Source organism: Periplaneta americana, chromosome 4 (genome assembly GCF_040183065.1).
Source record: "Periplaneta americana isolate PAMFEO1 chromosome 4, P.americana_PAMFEO1_priV1, whole genome shotgun sequence".
NCBI lineage: Eukaryota > Metazoa > Arthropoda > Insecta > Blattodea > Blattidae > Periplaneta > Periplaneta americana.
In genome coordinates, this window is record NC_091120.1 from 95,673,309 (window position 1) to 95,693,453 (window position 20,145).

Consider the following 20,145-nt stretch of genomic DNA (forward strand, 5'->3'; position numbering starts at 1 on the left):
AGTACCACTACTGTATTGTATTCATACCTCTCACTTTGAATGTACCAGTTTCTTGAAAGTTACAATTCTAAGGAACAATGGACAATGTCTGAGAGGAAACAATCTCCTGTAAAAACATGAACAGACACTTCCATATACGAAATGCATGTCAGCCTGCTCTGCCCAAATGTACAGCTCCATGTCAACAATGGTGTTGGACCAGTATCACAAACACAGTGACTGGCCCATACAGCAGTTCAGGCAGATATAAAACTTATAGCAATGCCATCTAGTTAGCTCATAGATGTAGTTTTCTAAACTAACAGAGCACCAAGTCTCACTTTGTGACCCTGTAGATCCTTGGAAAATTGACGCAGAACTGTGGGACCTTTCTTATACACTTACCTTTGGTCTCTTCTCTCATCCTAAATTTTTTGGGGCAAACATTTTCTGAACACCTGTATACACTGTTCATTAATGGAATGGAAGTTGCAAACACACAAGACAATGAAACTTTATGTACATGCAACGAGACCTTATCCTCTCATGTAAAAAACTCATGAAGGCATTTGGGGGGCATGGAGGTAGAATCCTATGCTTTTTTGACCTTGGCACTACAATAAGGTGGTGTGGTTGGCACCACGCTCCAACCACCTTTTACCTCCAGAAAAGGCCCGGTACTCAACTTCATAGGAGGCTGAATGAACCTTGGAGCCATTCTGAAAGTTTGGCAATGAGAAATCTCGTCATCACCCTGGATTGAACCTCAGACCTACCAGTCCATAGCCAGCTGCTCTATCAACTAAGTTACCCAGCAACTACGAGACACATGTGACTAATTAATACTGACGAAATTTACCAACGTGCATGAATACAAACTATTTCTTCTTTGAAGCACACACATACACTCACAAGCATTTCTTACTCAGTGAAGAATAAAATATTCTTACCTTATCCTTTCACTGCTTTTGCCGCTACCTGGCTGATACTTGCCATGTTCTATCTCTATCTTTTTACTAGATATTATCTTGCGAAGTGTCTTAGCATCTTTATATATCTGAGAACCAGGTTCATTGAAGAGGCAAGCATTGCGTGTCATCTGCAGCAAATCCTTCTCCAGCTCTCCTAAGTTTGAATACTGACTCTGCTGGATTTTTGTTGCAATCATTTTCAAATCCACAGGATTTTCTATCACTTCATAATACTCCGGGTAACGCTACATCAAAAGAAAATTTATCTTATAATCATGGACTTCAAAAATTGCATTTTATTACCTCTAAAATATAATGTATTTACTCTTGTAATAGACTAAGTTTTTTCCATAATTTTTGGATTAAAAATCCAGGGTGTGTATTATATGAGAGGAAAAAAATCAAAACTACCTGACTCCCATGTGACAATCACAGCTGGTTTCGACATTGGACATTCAAGTAATATGAAAAATGATCGATTGTACGATTTCGAGAGTATAGATATATGGAATGCTTATTAGCAGTAATAATGTAAAGTTTGTAACATCCTAACTGCATAAAAAAGTAGCACAGCATAACCTAAAACTGAATCTAGGTTATGTACTTTCTGTTTTACAGCATAAACAATATATTTAATTTTTACAATTATTCAGTATTGATGCATTATCAATGTATGGCACGTTTTCTAACACAAGTCCAGTAGAACCTCTATTATCCATGGTAATGGAAGGGGTGGACTGAATGGTTAATTGAAAAAAATTTAAAGAAGAGAAGTGCATCCAACTTTACAATTGTATATTACTACAGGTAACAATTGAAAATGTAATGTGTACACTATGCAGAGATTTTTTTCCCTACATATTATAGTAGAACCCCAATTATCAGCCACCCTAATAACCAATTGGCGGTTTATCTGACTGCCTTTCTCTCGCTCTTTCTTGTTTCTTTTGGCTGCAGAAGAAATGAAGTAATGGACATTGTTAGTATATTACGTATTTTTTTCTAGAGAAGCTTTACCGTTCCACACTACAGGCTATAGTAGGAATGTTGCTGCTACCGGCAAGAGAAACAATTACATATCAAAGGGGATGTATCTCCTACTTGTAAAATAGTCACTACCTGCTATCAAAGAATTGATTCCAAGAATTTCCACACAATCGCAAACCCATGCACCATTCAGTAGTTGTCCTACTGTTCAAGTGGCTGTACTATATAACTTCTATGCAGAAGTCTATCTTTGGTGACAAAAAAAGTGTACTAAGTATGTATTAGAATAAAAAAGTGAAAATAATTGAGCAGTTCAGGAAAGGAGAAACTGTGGCTTAACTTGCATCAGAGTATGAGATTGGTGTTACAAATATGCGCAATTTATTAAAAAAAAATAATAATAATAATAATAAAAAAGGATAAAGTGTATAAAGTATGTAAATCTGGAACAAGAAACCTTTACTATTCATATCTTTCCATAGACAGCCATCACAATGAGTTTTTGTGGTACTTGAAAACCTATCGACAATTGGACTTAAATTACTGAATTTCTAATTCATACCTAATACAGGCAAGGGCAGTATGTTAATGCACGGGCAATGTATACACCATCCCTTCATTTCTCCCTCCACAGATATTCTACCTGTGAGCGTGTACGTACAGCAAACAGAGGTTTACTTTATACCATAGCATTCTAATTAGGGTGTGTAAAGCGGTGGAATATGGCGAATAAATTGTAGGTTTCGTTTTAATTTCTAAGAAGCATGGCGAAAATACTATTTTATTATTATAAATACAAGAAAAGCTCAATGCATCAGCTGTTTAGTTGATATTTATATAAAACATTATATCAGACGGCACTTTAATCTTGAATATAAGAAGGATTTTGACAAACATAAACTTATAGAGAAAAGTTTAAAATAGGATAGTTAAAAATGGTTCATATTAATAAAATAGCACTATATACGATAAAGCAATTTGTTATATTGATTTAATTTGTTGTGCAGATTGAAATAGTGCAAAAGTTTTCAAGAATCTACAAGGATAATTTGTTACTGGAAAAGCCAACCTACAATCACTATTAGTTGAAAATGCAGTCCGATCAATTTATCGCATTTCAAACATATAGGCGAGTCATAAAGAAAACTATCCTTTTTCAAATGCCAGGTAAAACCAGCCAGAAATTGTATGACTTATTACCTAATGACAAGTCTCCTAAGGTTGGGTCACTGGCTGAGAAGAAACTGCCTACTGAAGGATGCACTGGAAGGAATGGTGAATGGGAGAAGAGTTTGGGGTAGAAGAAGATATCAAATGATAGAAGACATAAGATATATGGATTATATGAGGAGACAAAGAGGAAGGCAGAAAATAGGAAAGATTGGAGAAAGCTGGGTTTGCAGTGAAAGACTTGCCCTTGGGCAGAACAGTGAATGAAGTCTCCTAATTTACGTAATTTCGCAGCTAAGATGCTGGCAATCTTTGAATTCACATATGTCTGTGAACATTTTTTATAAAATGTATCTGATAACAAATATTGCTTGTACACATCTAACAGCCTATCATCTCGTAACTGACTTACGTTTATGTAGTAATAGTATCCATCCTAATATAAACAGACTCATCCTAACCAACATTATAGGCAATCTAGAGCTTATAAGTGATTATTTATGGGTGCCAAGCCATTGCCACTATATTTTATTTTTATTTTAGTAGGTTATTTTACGACACTGTATCAACATCTTAGGTTATTTAGCGCCTGAATGAGATGAAGGTGATAATGCCAGTGAAATGAGTACGGGGTCCAGCACTGACAGTTACCCAGCAGTTCCTCATATTGGGTTCAGGGAAAACCCAGGAAAAAACCTCAACCAGGTAACTTGCCTCAACCGGGATTCGAACCCGGGCCACCTGGTTTCGTGGCCAGATGCTCTAACCGTTACTCCACAGGTGTGGACTTGTGACTATATGAATGCCTATATTACGTATATGACTTGATTTGAAATGTATAATGTAATGGCATGCTGCATTAGTTTTGAACATCCCTAAGTAGAAGAGAAGCCAAGTTCATGTACAGTAATTACCCATTGATGTAAACACGCAGTTACATTTGAAATATTGTGGAAGAAGTGAATTCGATCATTTTTATCTCCCCTCCCTTTATGCCCATGCCTGACCTAGTATGTTAAACACAAGACCACAGGGCATATTACGGAACTGTAAGTAATGTGTGCGTAATTTATGAACATTTTCTTATAGTAAGGATTTCCGAGTTTTTCAATTAACTGTTCAGACCACCTCCTTCAATACCACAGACAATTGAGGTTATACTGTACTGTCAAAAATTGGGCTGTATACGTTATGTGATGGCGTCAATTATGCGTGTAAATACAGTACTGTACTAAGTTTTTACAAAATATGAAAACATAATCTACTTTACAGAATAAAATTCAGAAGTAAGTTTTTATGTAATTGTTAAAATCCAGTCATTGTGAATACAGTAGAACCCCGATTATCTGCGATCCTATTAACCGATTGGTGGATTAACCATCTGTCTTTCGTTTTTTTTTTTTTTCCTGCACAAATATATTAAGTGCTGCACATGGTATTAGCACGTTATTTTTGTTTTAGGGAGTGTTACTACAAGCCTTTTCCTTTACACAGTATGGTCTACTGTTCGAATTGTTGTACTGTATAACTTCTATATGAAAATTTAATTTAATTTAATGTTTTGTACCTGTGTCGAAATAAATCTCATTGTGCTAAGAATAGAAAAAAAAAGTGTAAATAATTGAATGGTTTGGGAAAAGAGAAACCGTGGTTCATCTGTCATCAGAATACGAGATTGAAGTGTATAAAGTAGGCCTACGTAAATCTACAACATGAGACCTTCACTACTCATATCTTTCCACAGACAGCCATTGCAAGGAGTTTTCTTACCACTTAAAAAACCTGTCGTTGATAACCAGACTTAAATCAGTGAACTTCTGATCCACTACTGTATATAAACGCAAGACCAAGAAGGGAATTACGAAAGTGTAAAAATATTATTCACTAAATTTACGAAAATCTTTTATGGTACGGATTATCCGATTTTTTCGATTAACCGTCCAGCCCATCATCTTCATTACTATGGATAATAGAGGTTCTACTGTACCTCAAATTTCATATTTTGAAGTACTCTACTGGTATCTGTCTGATTACAGAGTAAATTCAACCAAACAAAGAATGGAATGGGAAAATCATATGCCTATTTATATTACATTCAACTTCAATATCAATCGAGAAGACACTTTTTGACTGAAGTGCTTACTTTGAGAAATAGTTTAACACTTGAAATGCTCACCCAATGATGTAACATTACTGGGACAAGTGAAGATTCATGAGAAAGCAAAGTCAACAGAAACAGATTATAAATATATGTAAGATTTATTGTCTTGAATGTATTCCACAAATGATCTTTCAAGAAGTCATATCATGTAGACCTTCATAATAAATGCTGGAATCATATAACTGACATTATTAGTTATACTCATAGAAAGCAGAGTAGTACATAGATGATTGTGAACATTTGTGCCAAATAAGGCAAAAAAATAAACAAATAAATCAGAAGGTACTGTATTAATAAGGGTTAATTTTATTCATTAAGCCTTGATACAGTACTGAGTATTCATATTGCAGCAGTTAATATGCTCTTCAAAATTACTCCTCTACAGCCTAATACGATATTAAGTGTGGTATTATAATGCATTTAAACATTATGCTGTGACCATTCAATCTATTTATTAAATATTAATCTGTACTCTGTGCTGACTACACGCTAGATCTTCAATTATACAGAATGAAAGTGATAGTTTAAATACAAGATGAAAATAGAGACTTTGAAGAGTCAGAAAGAACACATTTCTCATGAAACACCTTCAACAGAAAGCTGTCAAAATGGTTTGCATATGTCAACCTTCTATTTTTTTTTATCAGAGAGAGATAGTAAGGGACTGCCCTTCAAGCAAGAATAGGGATATCAAGGCAATGTCGTGATGGTAGTTTTCAATTAAACAATTAAACAAAATAAGAAGATATAATGAACTAGTTCCTTACAGAGAACATGAAATACATTGTAGCTGTACTTCATCAATAAAATGCATTTTTGATCTCACACTAAGAGATCGTCATATCTTGCTCACACATTTCCTGTAACAATTTGAAAGTAATAAATTCTACCAATTCTCAATTCACATTGCACATTCATGTAACATTTATCAATATATGGATCAGAAAACAGCTTCACTTCATGAAAGAAATTAAACTCAACATTAGTGGTTATGTGTAATAAATCATATGATAATAAAAACTTTCTCACTTATACCAAAACAACATTCTTCAGTTTTTATTAACTTTGATCGTAAAATTTAGAATATGACTCAGCCATCATATCAAACATGGTAATCAAGATTCATAATCTGTCATAATGTTATTATAATTATTTATTTCATTTATTGATGCAATGCTGAAAAAGATTAAACTTCAACAATTGACTTTTCCCTGGAACAAAAACTTACTACAAAATCTTGAATTTGAGATACACAACAACAAACATTTTATATATCACATAACAGCATTGCGCAGAATGGCATTCAAATGGTTCTAGAGGGTGCTGTGATTGTTGGAGGAAAATAATATTTTGTCAGGAGGGAGATGTGCTATTAAGGATTCAATATATGCTGGAAACGGAAAACGATGTAACATATGTTAAGTTGTTATTCCAGGGAACACCTAAATTATTACATTATTAGTCATATTATGTTACTTTGTCCTTTGACAATGTTACTTCTAAATTAATGAAATAGACGTTAACTTTGCCACCCAACATCTGAATAACAGCTTCAAAATAGAAAAAGGGGATTGTTACGAAAGAGATGCAAATATGAGATAACTACGAGATGTGATCATTAAATTTCGAGATCTGTCCCATAAATGGAAATAAAATTACCTGATTTAAATTTGGCTGCCAACCCCTTCAAAGTAGTCCCCTTGGGCAGCTACACACTGAACCCAACGTGTCTGCTATTTTTGGAATGCCTCCTGAAAATAGTGTTCTTGGAGCCTGCCAAGCACCTTCTGCGATTCGCGTTGGATCTCCTCTGTGCCAAAACGGCGACTCTTTTGCTTCAATTTCATCTTCGGAAACAAAGAAAAAGTCACAGGGGGCCAAATCTGGTGAATATGAGGGGAATGGGGGTGAGGAACGACGACGATCTTGTTACAGGTGCAAAACTGGCATGTTGTGAGAGCTCTGAGAGTTGGTGCATTGTCGTCACGGAGTATCCATTTGTTCTCTGTTCAGAGTTATGGTCGTTCATGTTTAAAATGGACTTCAGGATCATTATGCACAATTTGTCGAATTTTTTCGACATTTTCGGCAATGTTACATATGCGTGATCAATCTGGCCTCTCATTGTCCTCCAGCAATGTTTTGCCATTTCAGAAACGCGAATGCCACTCAAAACACCTTGTCCGACTCACTGCTTCATTCCAGTAAGCTTGCTTCAACATTCCATGAGTTTCGGTTGTCGATTTCCTAGTTTGGCTCTGCTCCAGTTTCGAATCCATCGTGATTTCGCAAATGCGCAAATGCACGTGCTAACAAAACCTTGTGTAACACAGATCTCAATGAAGACAGAGCTTTGAAAGTTTGTGCTGCATCTCTTCAAGGTCGTCTAGTGTCACTTCTGTGCGTGCGTGTCAATCACGTAATTCCTTCACCCACATCAGAGACAGTCTCGGAATTTAATGACTCTTATATAAATGCAGATAATAGATTTGGAAATATAGACAAATCTATTTATAATCTGAGAGTGGTTACAGTACCCATCAAGACAATGGATTATCTCCATTTACATCACCTTCCAAGAAAAAGCAGTGTGTGACCATCCAGTCATTCTAGCGCAATGATTCACTACAGCATTGGTCAGCAAGTTTTTCTAGTGGAAACTTATTTAGACAAGGAGAACTCTGTAAAACGTGTTAAAAAGAGCATTCATAAGTTTCTTTACACATATTCAGAATCCTCTGTACCATTGAAGTTCCGTAGTGTCTATTTGGATTGCTACGGAGAATGAGAGAAGTCTATGACATCATAGAGCATGCAGTTATATTTTTTTGAGCATGCAGTTGTATTTTTTTAAATCCTAATGCTAATGTGTGTATGCCATACTACAATTGCCTACATCACGGTATTAAAGACAAATTATAGAAAAATGACAGTACTGCTAGGAGTTGACGAGAAGAAGAGTGGAAGGAATGCGTGACGTAATACTATTGTTGTTGTCTAGTGCCTTGCATCTGGCAATGAAGCCATGAGCAGTCGTGCTTTCCAATACTTTTGAACTGTAGTTTCTTCTGATCTTAATGCTTCACAGGTCTTTAAGTGATCTTCATTCAGTTCTGCTGGATCGTTACACAGGACACATATTGGTGAAGCTGAGGGGTAGTGATGCGCCTCCTATAGCCTCTCCTACCCAATTCCCAACCTCAACCTGCCCGTGGTACACCCTGCTTTTAACAGATGAGGATCTAGGGACCGAGTCACAGCGGTATAACTGTTTCATCTAAAATGGAGGAAATGCCATTTACATATGTGCTGGCCTACCACAGTACAACAGCGTCCCTCAGCGGCACATGAGGGAGAGGTTGGTGGATCTAAATAACATCTATTTAGTCCTCCCGGCTAGGTCCAAAGGACCCGATGACCAACGACAGGGGCGGTCCCCCTTGCATAATGGGGGTTTAAGTCGGGTGATGTAACTGCCACTTTGTAAAAACTGGTGCCCGTTAAGAAAACAGTTACATGAAAGCCACAACATACATGAGTATGAGTGACGTAATACTAGAGTCATAACATTTCTGTCACACGCATCTTAGTACTACGTGTCCTGAAAATATTCGTCACGTTTCTAATTTATCATTTTAATGCGAGAATTTTTTTAACCGTTAACAATAAATTAAGTTATAAGTTATTCTCAAAACATTTAAGTACTTAAATTTAATTTTCGTCCGTTACTTTATTCAGTAATTCGACAATTTAAGAATAATTTAATCTGAAAAAAAATAAAATAAAATAAATAAAATTGTTTACATTAATGCAATAATAATGTACCCCCCCATGGAAAGTTTATTTTTTCTTTTAATGCAGGCAACAGTTTTGGACATGTGGACACCTGTTTTCTCACTAAATAAAATTCACTAATGGTATCTCGAATTAACCTCTTATCAAAATCGTCCAAATGAACAATTCTTTCCTCTTGACGTTTTCTGTGTTTCCCTGGAGTAGAAAGGGAAGTCTCACCAGCTCCAGCACCTTCTCTACGAATTTTTGTTATTGAACTGACTGAAATACCAGTGTAATGAGATATTCGTAAATTTTCTTGTTTCACTGTGTGGCTAAAGTCTCCCTTGTCGTGCTTCTTCATCACAAGCAAGTATAACCCTTCTAATAGTTTCCCAGGCCTCACTATGTATTGTTTTTTCCTTTTTTCCTCTGTGGTTCCATTATAAGATACTCTATACCTATGTAAAATTAACTATATGTCTGCTAGCTTAGTTATTTTGACGAATAAAACACAATCTTTATAAACACTGTACTGAAAATGAAAGAATTTCAGTAACTGCAATACATAGACGAATAAAACACAATCTTTATAGACACTGTACTGAAAATGAAAGAATTTCAGTAACCACAACACATAGACGAATAAAACACAATCTTTATAGACACTGTACTGAAAATGAAACAATATCAGTAACCGCAACACATGGATTCATAACACGACTGAACAAGAGCAGAAGGTTTGTGAATGATTGATACAGTCCAATGCTTAGTGTCACGTGTAGCGGGGATTCACAGCAATAACAGCGTCCCTCTCCTCAGGCCCCGCTCTTTTTCTCGTCAGCTTCTAGCAGTACTCTCCTGGCCCAAATGAATTCATATTTTCTAGTCTAAAGTTGAAAGTGAGTAATTTAAGTGCGACAGAGAAATATTGTGTATACATTGCAGATGAAATGTCATTGAAATCATTTCTTTTTTACTCCATAACAAATGATGAAATAGTAGGATTACATAATACAGTTACTGTACAATTGAAGTAAAGTGACTAATCTGTGAAGTGTGTAATCCATATTTGGCATGAACTAGTGGGCCTACATATTTGTAGTTGAATGGGAATTTAAGTTAAAGCAGCTATAAAGAAGAATTAAGATAAAAAAAAAGAAATGAGAATGTGATGTGTTGTGAGTGCTTGCAGGATAACTGGTCCAATTTTTTTTTTTTGATACTGTAAACTCTGAAAGGTATGTAAGATATATTTTTAAACCATTCTTTAAAGAAATGAGAGAAGAGGAAAAGACTTATGGTTAGTTCCATCAAGATAATGCAAAGCACGTACAACTCACAACATTTGAGGCTGTATATAAATAATCCACGAAACCTAAAGGATCTTAAAACTGAAATTCAAAATTTAGTGCAGTTTAAGAACACAAGAACTTCGGAATGTATTTCGAAACTTCTTGACTAGATGTGGAGCCTGTATTCAACCCGAAGGTGATCATTTGAACAGTTCACGTGATTTCAGAAGTTGGTATGTTTCATGATTCTATTCCCCCCCCCCCTATTATTATTATTATTATTATTATTATTATTATTATTATTATTATTAAAGTAATATAGGCTAAAAAATCGATTATGTACAGCTTGTGTGTAGGTTGTAGACTGCGAGATTCCAGATACAATGGAACCTCGATTTTGGGTTTCTCGTTTTAAGATTTACCCGCATTTTGCGTCCTTATTTTGCGGTCCTGGCAGAAGTCCCATATACGCAATGCTTTTTTTACCTCAATTTAATGTTTCTCGATTTAGTGTTTTAGTCGCATTTAAGAAACAAATTTTTTTGTCCTAACAAAGCAAACTAGCTTCGATTGATGCTTATATTCTTGTTTAAGATCGTTTCAGTAACAGTTCCCATCCATCTCCTCCTTATCTGCCACATGTACCCACGCAAGATACCTGATGCCACACGCTAGTCAGAAACTATGCGTTAATCACATGCCACAGTCTGTGAGAATCAGTTCACAACAAAGCATCGCATTAAGATTGAAAGTGGACAATTTTAAGGCTTCTAATGGACAGCTACATTGCATTAAGCAGCAACATGATATCACATACAATGTGTGGTGAAAGTGCAAGTGTTCCAGATGAGTCAGTGGATCATTGGAAAGATGAGGTGCTTCCATGTCTCATTGAAGGCTATGATGCTAAAGATATCTTTAATGCCGATGAGACAGGACTCTTCTACTCCCTGATGCCAGATAAGAGCCTCCACATGAAAGGAGAGACCTGCCATGGTGGGGAAAAAAGTAAGGAGAGGCTTACTGTTCTTCCCTGTACAAATGCAGATGGTTCTGAGAAGTTGAAACCCTTGGTAATTGGCAAATATGAAAAACCAAGGTGTTTTAAAAATGTTCACACACTGCCATGCAGTTACAAGAACAAGATTGCCTGGACTGCAAAGCAGGCATCCATTCTTGATTTCTTCAAGAAGTGACAGGTAAATTTAATGCAACCAACCAGTGAACTTAATGTCGTGAAGCTCTTTAAAGTATTTTTGTTCTTTTAGTTAAGGTAAGACCATAAAAATTAGTCTTTAAATATGTTCATGTGTTTCTTTTTCAATTTTCAATTTTGACAAAACCCCCATTTTGGGTTTTTCTCTATTCTGGGTATAATTTGTCTGGTCCCCTGAAAAACCCAGAATCGAGGTTTCACTGTATTTGTGACGAAACCTACGAATTCAATTTTTAACACTTTCTACAGAGTTTTTCTTCTGTAAACATTTCCACTAAAAAAATTCTCTGTATAATACTCTAGCAAACCACTGCATTACAATAACTGGACGGACACGTGCTGCTGCTTTCCTGAAAGGTTGATACACCTGATACGGAGTAGGTGATTAAGTGCCACTAAGCAGTTACAGCATGCATCAATGCATTACATTAGTGTCACTAATGTAATGCATTGATGCATGCTGTAACTGCTCTCAAACTATAAACGGCTCTCTCTGTATATGAGAAATCTTGTACAGTTCCCAATTGTTCGGCAAGTCTATTCCTCTATAATGAAAAGTGTCTCTTACATCTTAAAGTGTGAGATGTTAATTTCAAAGCATTATATAGGCTACTTCAACTCTGTTTACCTTTTTGGAGGGCAGCAATTGGAATACTGTATGAAGGGGACGATTGTCCTGATCAGTTGCCATCATCACTGCAGTAAATAAATCTTCATACATATTAAAATCATCATCTGGATTAGTTGAGCTCTCTGATGTGTCCTCAGCAGTTTCAGAATCCTGCTTCCTAGCTTCAGCAGCTGCAGCCCTCCGAGCCTGTAACATTACTCTTCAGGGTTAACCTTTTATTTATGTATAACATCGATGGTACTCTGAAAAAATGACACAACTAAAAAAAATCTTCATTTTTTTGTTTATACTCGAATTAAATAGGAAACAATTGAATCTTTCATCTAGAAAACCACCATAACTTAATTTACAAAAACAGTCAAGAGAGATCAATTCTGTCGATTTTATGTCGAGTTAATCTCCTTATTAATGCATCTGGAAAAAATCACGATTCAGTTGCATCATGTGTGTTGACCCGTAGCATTAATCAGTTTATCATCGAAGCAGTCACAATTCACAAAGTAACGGCTCTGCCGAAAAAATTATGTACAGAAAAACGACACTGTTAATGCTGTGCCATTAAATCCATTGCATAAGGTTAATATTTTAGTATTTTCTCATTATACTATGAATGGTTTGTTTTAAGTTATGCCAGTTTTCTTTATATGCTTAGTGTAAATACTGACACACCATGTGTCTATTTTTCTTTTTTTGTCATTATTGGCAAAAAGGTGGACTGTCCTAATGAGTTTCGACTACTTTGTTAGTTGTGATGGTTTTCTTCATAATTTCTACACACATTTTAGATTTAAGCCTTCACTTGCGTTTATCTTTCTATTTTAGATGACTTAAGAACTCAACAATAGAACTGTAAATACCAACGTGTTCCAGGTTAATTATGAAGCTTGTATTGCATATTATTTTTAAATAATCCTTATAATACCGAATTTTATTACTTAATAATGTTGTTTGGTATGGTCATGTTTCTGATGAAGCTTCAGAAAAAACAGATGTCATTGTGCAGTCCACAACATCAGCTGATAGAGACGAGCTTGAATAGAAACTTCCACAGAGCATGCCCATCTCCAATACTATTGTGGTGGAAACTAAGAGAAGATAATCTTATCCGGAAATAAGTAATGCTAGTGTACAATTAGATGTTTATATTTACACAATATTTGATATTTATTTGTCAGCCAACTTTACAATTCTTAGTTACGGTGGACCTTTACATTTCTGCATTACCACAACATTACAGTGCTCATGAGTAATCATCAGCTGATTATCGAGTTGTAACATTGTCGATAAGAAAATCATTTTAATAAAAATATTTTAATTCTTGTTCTAGTGAACGTAAAGTAATTAGATCCCTCAAGTCAGGCCCAATTTTCATTGTGTATATCACATTAATATGTACATTAAAGAAAAAAGGGAAACCGTACAATGTCACAGAAATGAACTATGAAATGTTTTACGACTTGAAAGATCTGGCCACTAAAAACAGGGTTGGATATGTAAAAAAAAAACCCTCTGATAATGAGAATGTCAATCAAGTGAGACAGCTATGCTACATTTTGAAAATAAAGTACTAACAGGATTTTCTACAAGACCTCAAATTCAGAAGAAAAGTTCCATTCTATTGTACTGGGGAAGCCATCTTCTGCCACAAGATTGTTACACTGAATTATTTATACTCTACTAGACTGAATAATACAATTAGGTAAAATTAGTTAAAAACATAATTTCTAAAACTGAACGCTATTTTTACAATAGTTTGGAGTTTGAGTTAAAAGTGGCATTATGCACCATTAAAGATATCTCTGCATACTAGTTGTTCAAATTATGAATAAATAAGTAAATAATCCTTTGCAAGCAGTAACTACGTCTTTTGTACAATCTTTCACAACTCATCTAAAATATTTGAAGATATTACATAATTAAATTCGCAAATCAAGCTTTCAGGTATCACTCCCTGTAAAGTTGATTTGAATAATTTCGAGGGAAAAATTGTTCCGGGGCCGGGTATCGAACCCGGGACCTTTGGTTAAACGTACCAATGCTCTCCCAACTGAGCTACCCGGGAACTCTGCCAGACACCGATCCAATTTTTCCCTCTATATCCACAGACCTCAAAGTGGGTTGACAACCGTCAAGCAACCAACATTGAGTGCACACTAACTCTGTGTGACTTAAATTATGGTTTTCTGTTAACAGACAGTGACGTAGATTATGCAAATCAAGCTTTCACGTATCACTCCCTGTAAAGTTGATTTGAGTAATTTCGAGGGAAAAATTGTTCCAGGGCCGGATATCGAACCCGGGACCTTAGGTTAAACATACCAATGCTCTCCCAACTATTCGTTAACAGAAAACCACAATTTAAGTCACACGGAGTTAGTGTGCACTCAATGTTGGTTGCTTGACGGTTGTCAGCCCACTTTGAGGTCTGTGGATATAGAGGGAAAAATTGGATCGGTATCTGGTAGAGTTCCCGAGTAGCTCAGTTGGGAGAGCGTTGGTACATTTAACCAAAGGTCCCGGGTTCGATACCCTGCCTCGGAACAATTTTTCCCTCGAAATTATTCAAATCAACTTTACAGGGAGTGATACCTGAAAGCTTGATTTGCATAATACACGTCAATGTTCGTTAACAGAAAACCACAATTTAAGTCACACGGAGTTAGTGTGCACTCAATGTTGGTTGCTTGACGGTTGTCAGCCCACTTTGAGGTCTGTGGATATAGAGGGAAAAATTGGATCGGTGTCTGGTAGAGTTCCTGGGTAGCTCAGTTGGGAGAGCGTTGGTACGTTTAACCAAAGGTCCCGGGTTCGATACCCGGCCCCGGAACAATTTTTCCCTCGAAAGTATTCATAATTAAATTCTATTTTTTTTTTTCAAGAAAAGTGTCACAAGTCAAAGTAGGCTAAGAACTACTCCTCTGATGGAGTGACTGATAATACACAATAAAAACAAACCATGTTATATTGATCTGTAATGTTCAAAGTATTTTTTCAGAATCAATAATTAGTAACTGAAAGTTAAAATTATAATAGATTTTTAAACAGAGAAAAATAAGAAATCTTCTTTTTGCTTTCCTGAAAAATGAAGATATTTTAGTTCTTCCAGTTTTCCAGAGTACTATCGAAAGCAAAATATTTAAATCTAATACCTTAGTTTTAATCATATAAAATAAAATATTAAAGAATAATACAGTGCATTCGTAGCTCGGCCGGACTGTTATAACATAACCTAAATAATATAAACAAGTGTTAGAAAAGTTTTAATTAGGAATGATGAAATAAACAAGAAAACTTTTAATTAAGGATGATGAAATAAAAAATAAACATGAATAATTTTATAAGGAACAATTATTGAAAGTACAATTTTCAAATTTGAATGTTTTATTGGTCCGGCCGAGCTATGATCGCACTGTATGTTTAACATGCCTAAACAATACCTATTCTACATAAAATATAATGAAACTGTGAAATATCATATATATGCAAATACGCCATATATTCTAATTTTAGGAGAAAAAAAAAGGGTTGTACTTTGTGTTTTATTTAGAAGAAATTAATCCTATATAATGATAAACTCAAAAACTAAATAAAATATCAATTTGTTTTAGAAATGCATTATAATCTTCACATGCTGTTGTAGCATTCAGGACTCTACCTACAATAGCATATTAGAAAACACTATCTTGGATAATTTTATAGACTAATGGGGGTCATGACAAATGGTTCCAACTAATCAAAAAGAGATCATCCAATGTCTCACTTCTCATGCCATCTATGCAAGAGATGTAGAACATTTTTGTTCTACCTGTGGTTTGCAAAGGAAAGAGTCCTGTGAGTCGTATGTTGAAGATTCAAAAGAACAATTGGAATCAACTTCTGAAAAAGAATCATGTTGCCCAACTCTACACCATACAGACTGAAGAGCGAGACCAGACAATGTTATAGTATAATGGGAGCCAGTGTTTGAGGTGAAGCAGTACCAACTTTATTTCAAATAATGTGCATATCCCAGTTTTTGTTTGTTAAATTCTGGAAAAAATATGCATGGAGTATTCGCGTATATACGGTATTTAATTTATTTTCATATAAGACATGTTACACAAGTAATGAACAATATTATGACTGTATCTGCCAGAAAATCAAACACTTACAAGTAACTAGCTCTTAGAATAGGTACTGCATGTGGATAATCTGATACATAGTTCCATGTATTAATCTTTTAACTTCTTGCATTCTCTTTAATTCCTAATACTGCTATCCTAGCATTCCCTGGAATAACAACTTAACTTATGTTACATTGTTCTTTTGTTTGCAGCATAATATATTGCGGGTGCTCGTGTAAAGGGGGTTAAGTCAAATTGCAAGGTTTGTAAACTTCTCTCCTTTGGTACTGAACAAAACCCTTTTGTCACAAAATATGGAGCACTGTAACTGCATCGTAGATGGAAGAATGACTTAACCCCTTTAACACAAGAGAAAAGTGATTGTGGATAGTTCAAATCTGTACTTATTCCAATTTAGCCAAATCAACTTAATCCCCTTTACACGAGCACCCACGATATATTGAATCCTAATAATAAATCTCTCTCTTGACAATATTACAGTATTTCCCTCCAACAAACACAGCACTCTCTACAAATATTTGAACGTCATTCTGCACAATGTTGTTATACCAGATCCAAAATGTTTGATACTCTGTATCTCAAATTCAAGACTTTGTAGTTAAGTTCGTGTTCAAGAGAATGCCTCAACTATGAATACAATATGTATATTCATTCGAGTCAGAGACTTAATCAGAGATTGGTTTGATTTTCTGACAAGTAGTTTGGCAGCTTTTACCCATAAAATGTCTTTTATCACCTTCGGTGTTCTTTTATGGATCATTTGTTACACTTGTCACCAGATATCTGCAAGCATAGATGATGTTACAGAGAGAGTTGGTGCGAAGCTCAATACAAGTGTAAATATGTTACAATGAAAAATAACTGTTATCACTTCTATCTGCCTCTTACAAATTAAATTAATGAAATCCGAAAACTAATAAAAATACTAGAAAACTTACAGAAGAAAATACACTTCCAATGGATACCATCACACGTTGGCATAAGTGGGAATGAAATTGCTGATGAATTAGCAAAAAAAAAGCACAAAACTGCATAGACAAAACAAAGTATTGAGTACACACACATTAGGCATCAAAATTAAAACCAAATCAGAAACAGAAATGCTCCATAAAATTGATCAACAATCACAAGGGAAAAAATGGGCAGATATCAAAAAACTTTGGAAAACACATAGCTTAAAACCAAGAAAAGAAGTGTTGCCGCCTTCAGATTAAACACTGGTCATGACTGTCTTGCAGCACATCTCTGCAAAATTGGAATCCTTAATACTGAAGAATGCCCCTTATGCAACTTACCAGGTTCATCTATGGGAAGAGAACACCTATTCACATGCACTGCACTGAACAAGGAAGCACAACAAAATAAAAACTTCTCTCAACTTTATTGGGAAGCAAGAAGCAAAATAGGTTAAATGATCCCAAATTACGGCCATTAGAGAACAACAACTTCTAATCACTGTTGTGTACCATGCAATTCTCTATCATCTTCAAATTTACTGTCACTATCAATATCACTACTTATACCAATCAAATGTCAAAGACAAAACCACTAGAAATTAGCACAACTCACAGTAATTGCTATATGGCAATATAAAGTGGGTCGACCTCGAGCATGTGCACTGCCTAGTGCACATTCAAATAACAGTTGCCATTTCAGTTATCTGGAGACAATAAATTATATTATCTCTATTATAAGACACAGTCTAAAACAACGTTTACTTTTATCGACAGTTTCATGGGGCGCTTGGTAGCATCATGGTTAAGGAGTAATATTGCAAAGCCAGAAGATCACTGGTTCAATTCCTAATGGGGTCATGAATTTTCTCCATCGATCTAATCCTTCTGGCTGCACTATGGTCCTGGAGTTTACTCAGAAATGAGTATTACTCGACTGAGGCAAGTGGAGCTGCGGGCATAATGTGAATTATTGTGATGATGTAATACGAACACAGGAACAGTACAAGTGGTGCTCTGGGCTGCAGAACTCCACTAGCCTCGGTCGAGTAATACTAGGGGCATTTCCTTGGGGATAAAGGCAGCAGACACTTAGAGCTGACATCCCTACTACCATTAATGCCTACTGTCTGTAAAAGTGGGAGCCTTAACCCCACCACCCTTTGAGCAGAGTTGGCCTGTAATGGGGTTGAATGGCAAGCAGATTTATGGAGGATACTTGCAAGTTAGTCCCAGATTCTTTGGTAGAACATTTCAAATTCTGGTGAACAAAACATGATAGGCACCGGGAAGACTGTCTGTCTGAACGATTTTATTAATTTTTTTTATTTTTATTATTTTTTTTTTAACAGACAAGAATTCTGTTTGCGAGTTTCAAGAGTTACTCACACACAACCTACAACTTATCTATGTGTAGCTGTGCAAATGTTGAATTACAATCAGAATGAGTTGGTGAGTAGAAGTCTGCCAGAGAAAGAGAGATACAGAGATTGAAACACACACATGCATTTATGCACACATAAGCAGACATAAAGATAAAGAAAAACGGTTTTCGAATTTCCAAGGAAGCCACCAGTGAAGCATGCACATGCGATATACAGCATTGATTTTCAATATTCACGGGTATTTTAACTGATGAATGAAGAGGAATTACCTGTGAGAAAACTATTATGATATTTGTGCAGAATAAGCCAGAAAGTATGGAATAATTAGTTTGAACACTGTACTTAATTCATGGCAATGAATTATTGAATGATTGGCGTGAATGTTACATATGGTTAGAGTGACCAGATATCCTCTTTTCTCAGGACATGTCCTCCTTTTAGACCTTTTGTCCGGGGTCTGGGCGGATTTTTTAAAAATCAAGAAATGTCCTCCTTTCCGTATCTTGTATGCATAATATTTTGAAATTATCTGATTTGACGCCTTTTTCAAGTAATCTGCCTGTACGTGACAGCATCAACAGAATATACTATTTGCCAACATCATAACTCTTTTTGCTCCATCTTGTTATGGTCGTTATGGCAGCTAGTAAATTGAGAGATCAAGTCATCAAGGGTCTCGCACCGTGGTCTAAGGCATCCTGCCTAGGACTCGCGTTACAGAATGCGTGCTGGTTCAAGTCCTCATGGGGGAAGAATTTTCTCATGAAATTTTGGCCAGTGTGTGGGACCGGTGCCCACCCAGCATTGTGATGCACTTGGGGAGCTACGATAGGTAGCGAAAATCCGGTTCAGCAAACCAGCTATAACAGCTGGGGGGATCATCGTGCTAACCACACGATACCTCCATTCTGGTTGGATGATTGTCCACCTCTGCTTCGGCATGTGAACGTGAGACCAACAGCCGGCTGGTCGGACTTGGCCCTTCAGGGCTGTAGTGCCATGGATTTACAAGTCATCAAGGTGCGAATGTAAATTCGTTTCCAAATTCTCACCTCGAAATCTGTGCATTCTGCCCATTTTCTGTCCTCTTTAATAATTATAGTTCCCTTGACTTTCATACTAACTGTAAAATCATTATTATTAAGTTTTGTCTAAATCATTTTGTAATAAAATAGATATTGATGTAATTTAAGGTATAATATAGGCCTAAGCCTAAATCAAAGTACATATTTTCTGTCCTCTTTTTTTCGAAGTATGTCTTCCTTTTTGAAGCTTTGTGTCCTCTTTTTTTTATCGATGTGAATCTGGTCACCCTACATATGGTACGGTATACAGTATACATTAAATTCTTTTTGCTACCTTACAAAAAGTGGAAACTATTGAATTGATGATATCATAACTTGATACAGTGTTTTAAACATAATGATATGCTGCAAGCATTCGTATTTTGAACTTATAAAATCATAAAACATTTGGAAAGAATTTAATTTCAATGTGTT

The 20,145-nt window shown here is 35.7% G+C and overlaps 1 protein-coding gene across 11 annotated transcripts in view; it reads right to left on the reverse strand.

The window, feature by feature from the left end:
• polybromo (protein) overlaps positions 1-20,145 on the reverse strand; it is a 159,867-nt gene that overhangs the window by 116,701 nt on the left and 23,021 nt on the right. For all 11 annotated transcript variants that reach the window (XR_011331681.1, XM_069823762.1, XM_069823761.1 and 8 more), the window contains exons 6-7: positions 12,182-12,370; positions 930-1,195 (exon numbers count right to left, since the gene is read on the reverse strand). Coding sequence is in view for 10 of the 11 variants with exons in the window: in XM_069823762.1 (XP_069679863.1) it covers positions 930-1,195; positions 12,182-12,370 (455 nt within the window). In the remaining variant the exon portion in view is untranslated. The remainder of the gene's footprint in view (positions 1-929; positions 1,196-12,181; positions 12,371-20,145) is intronic.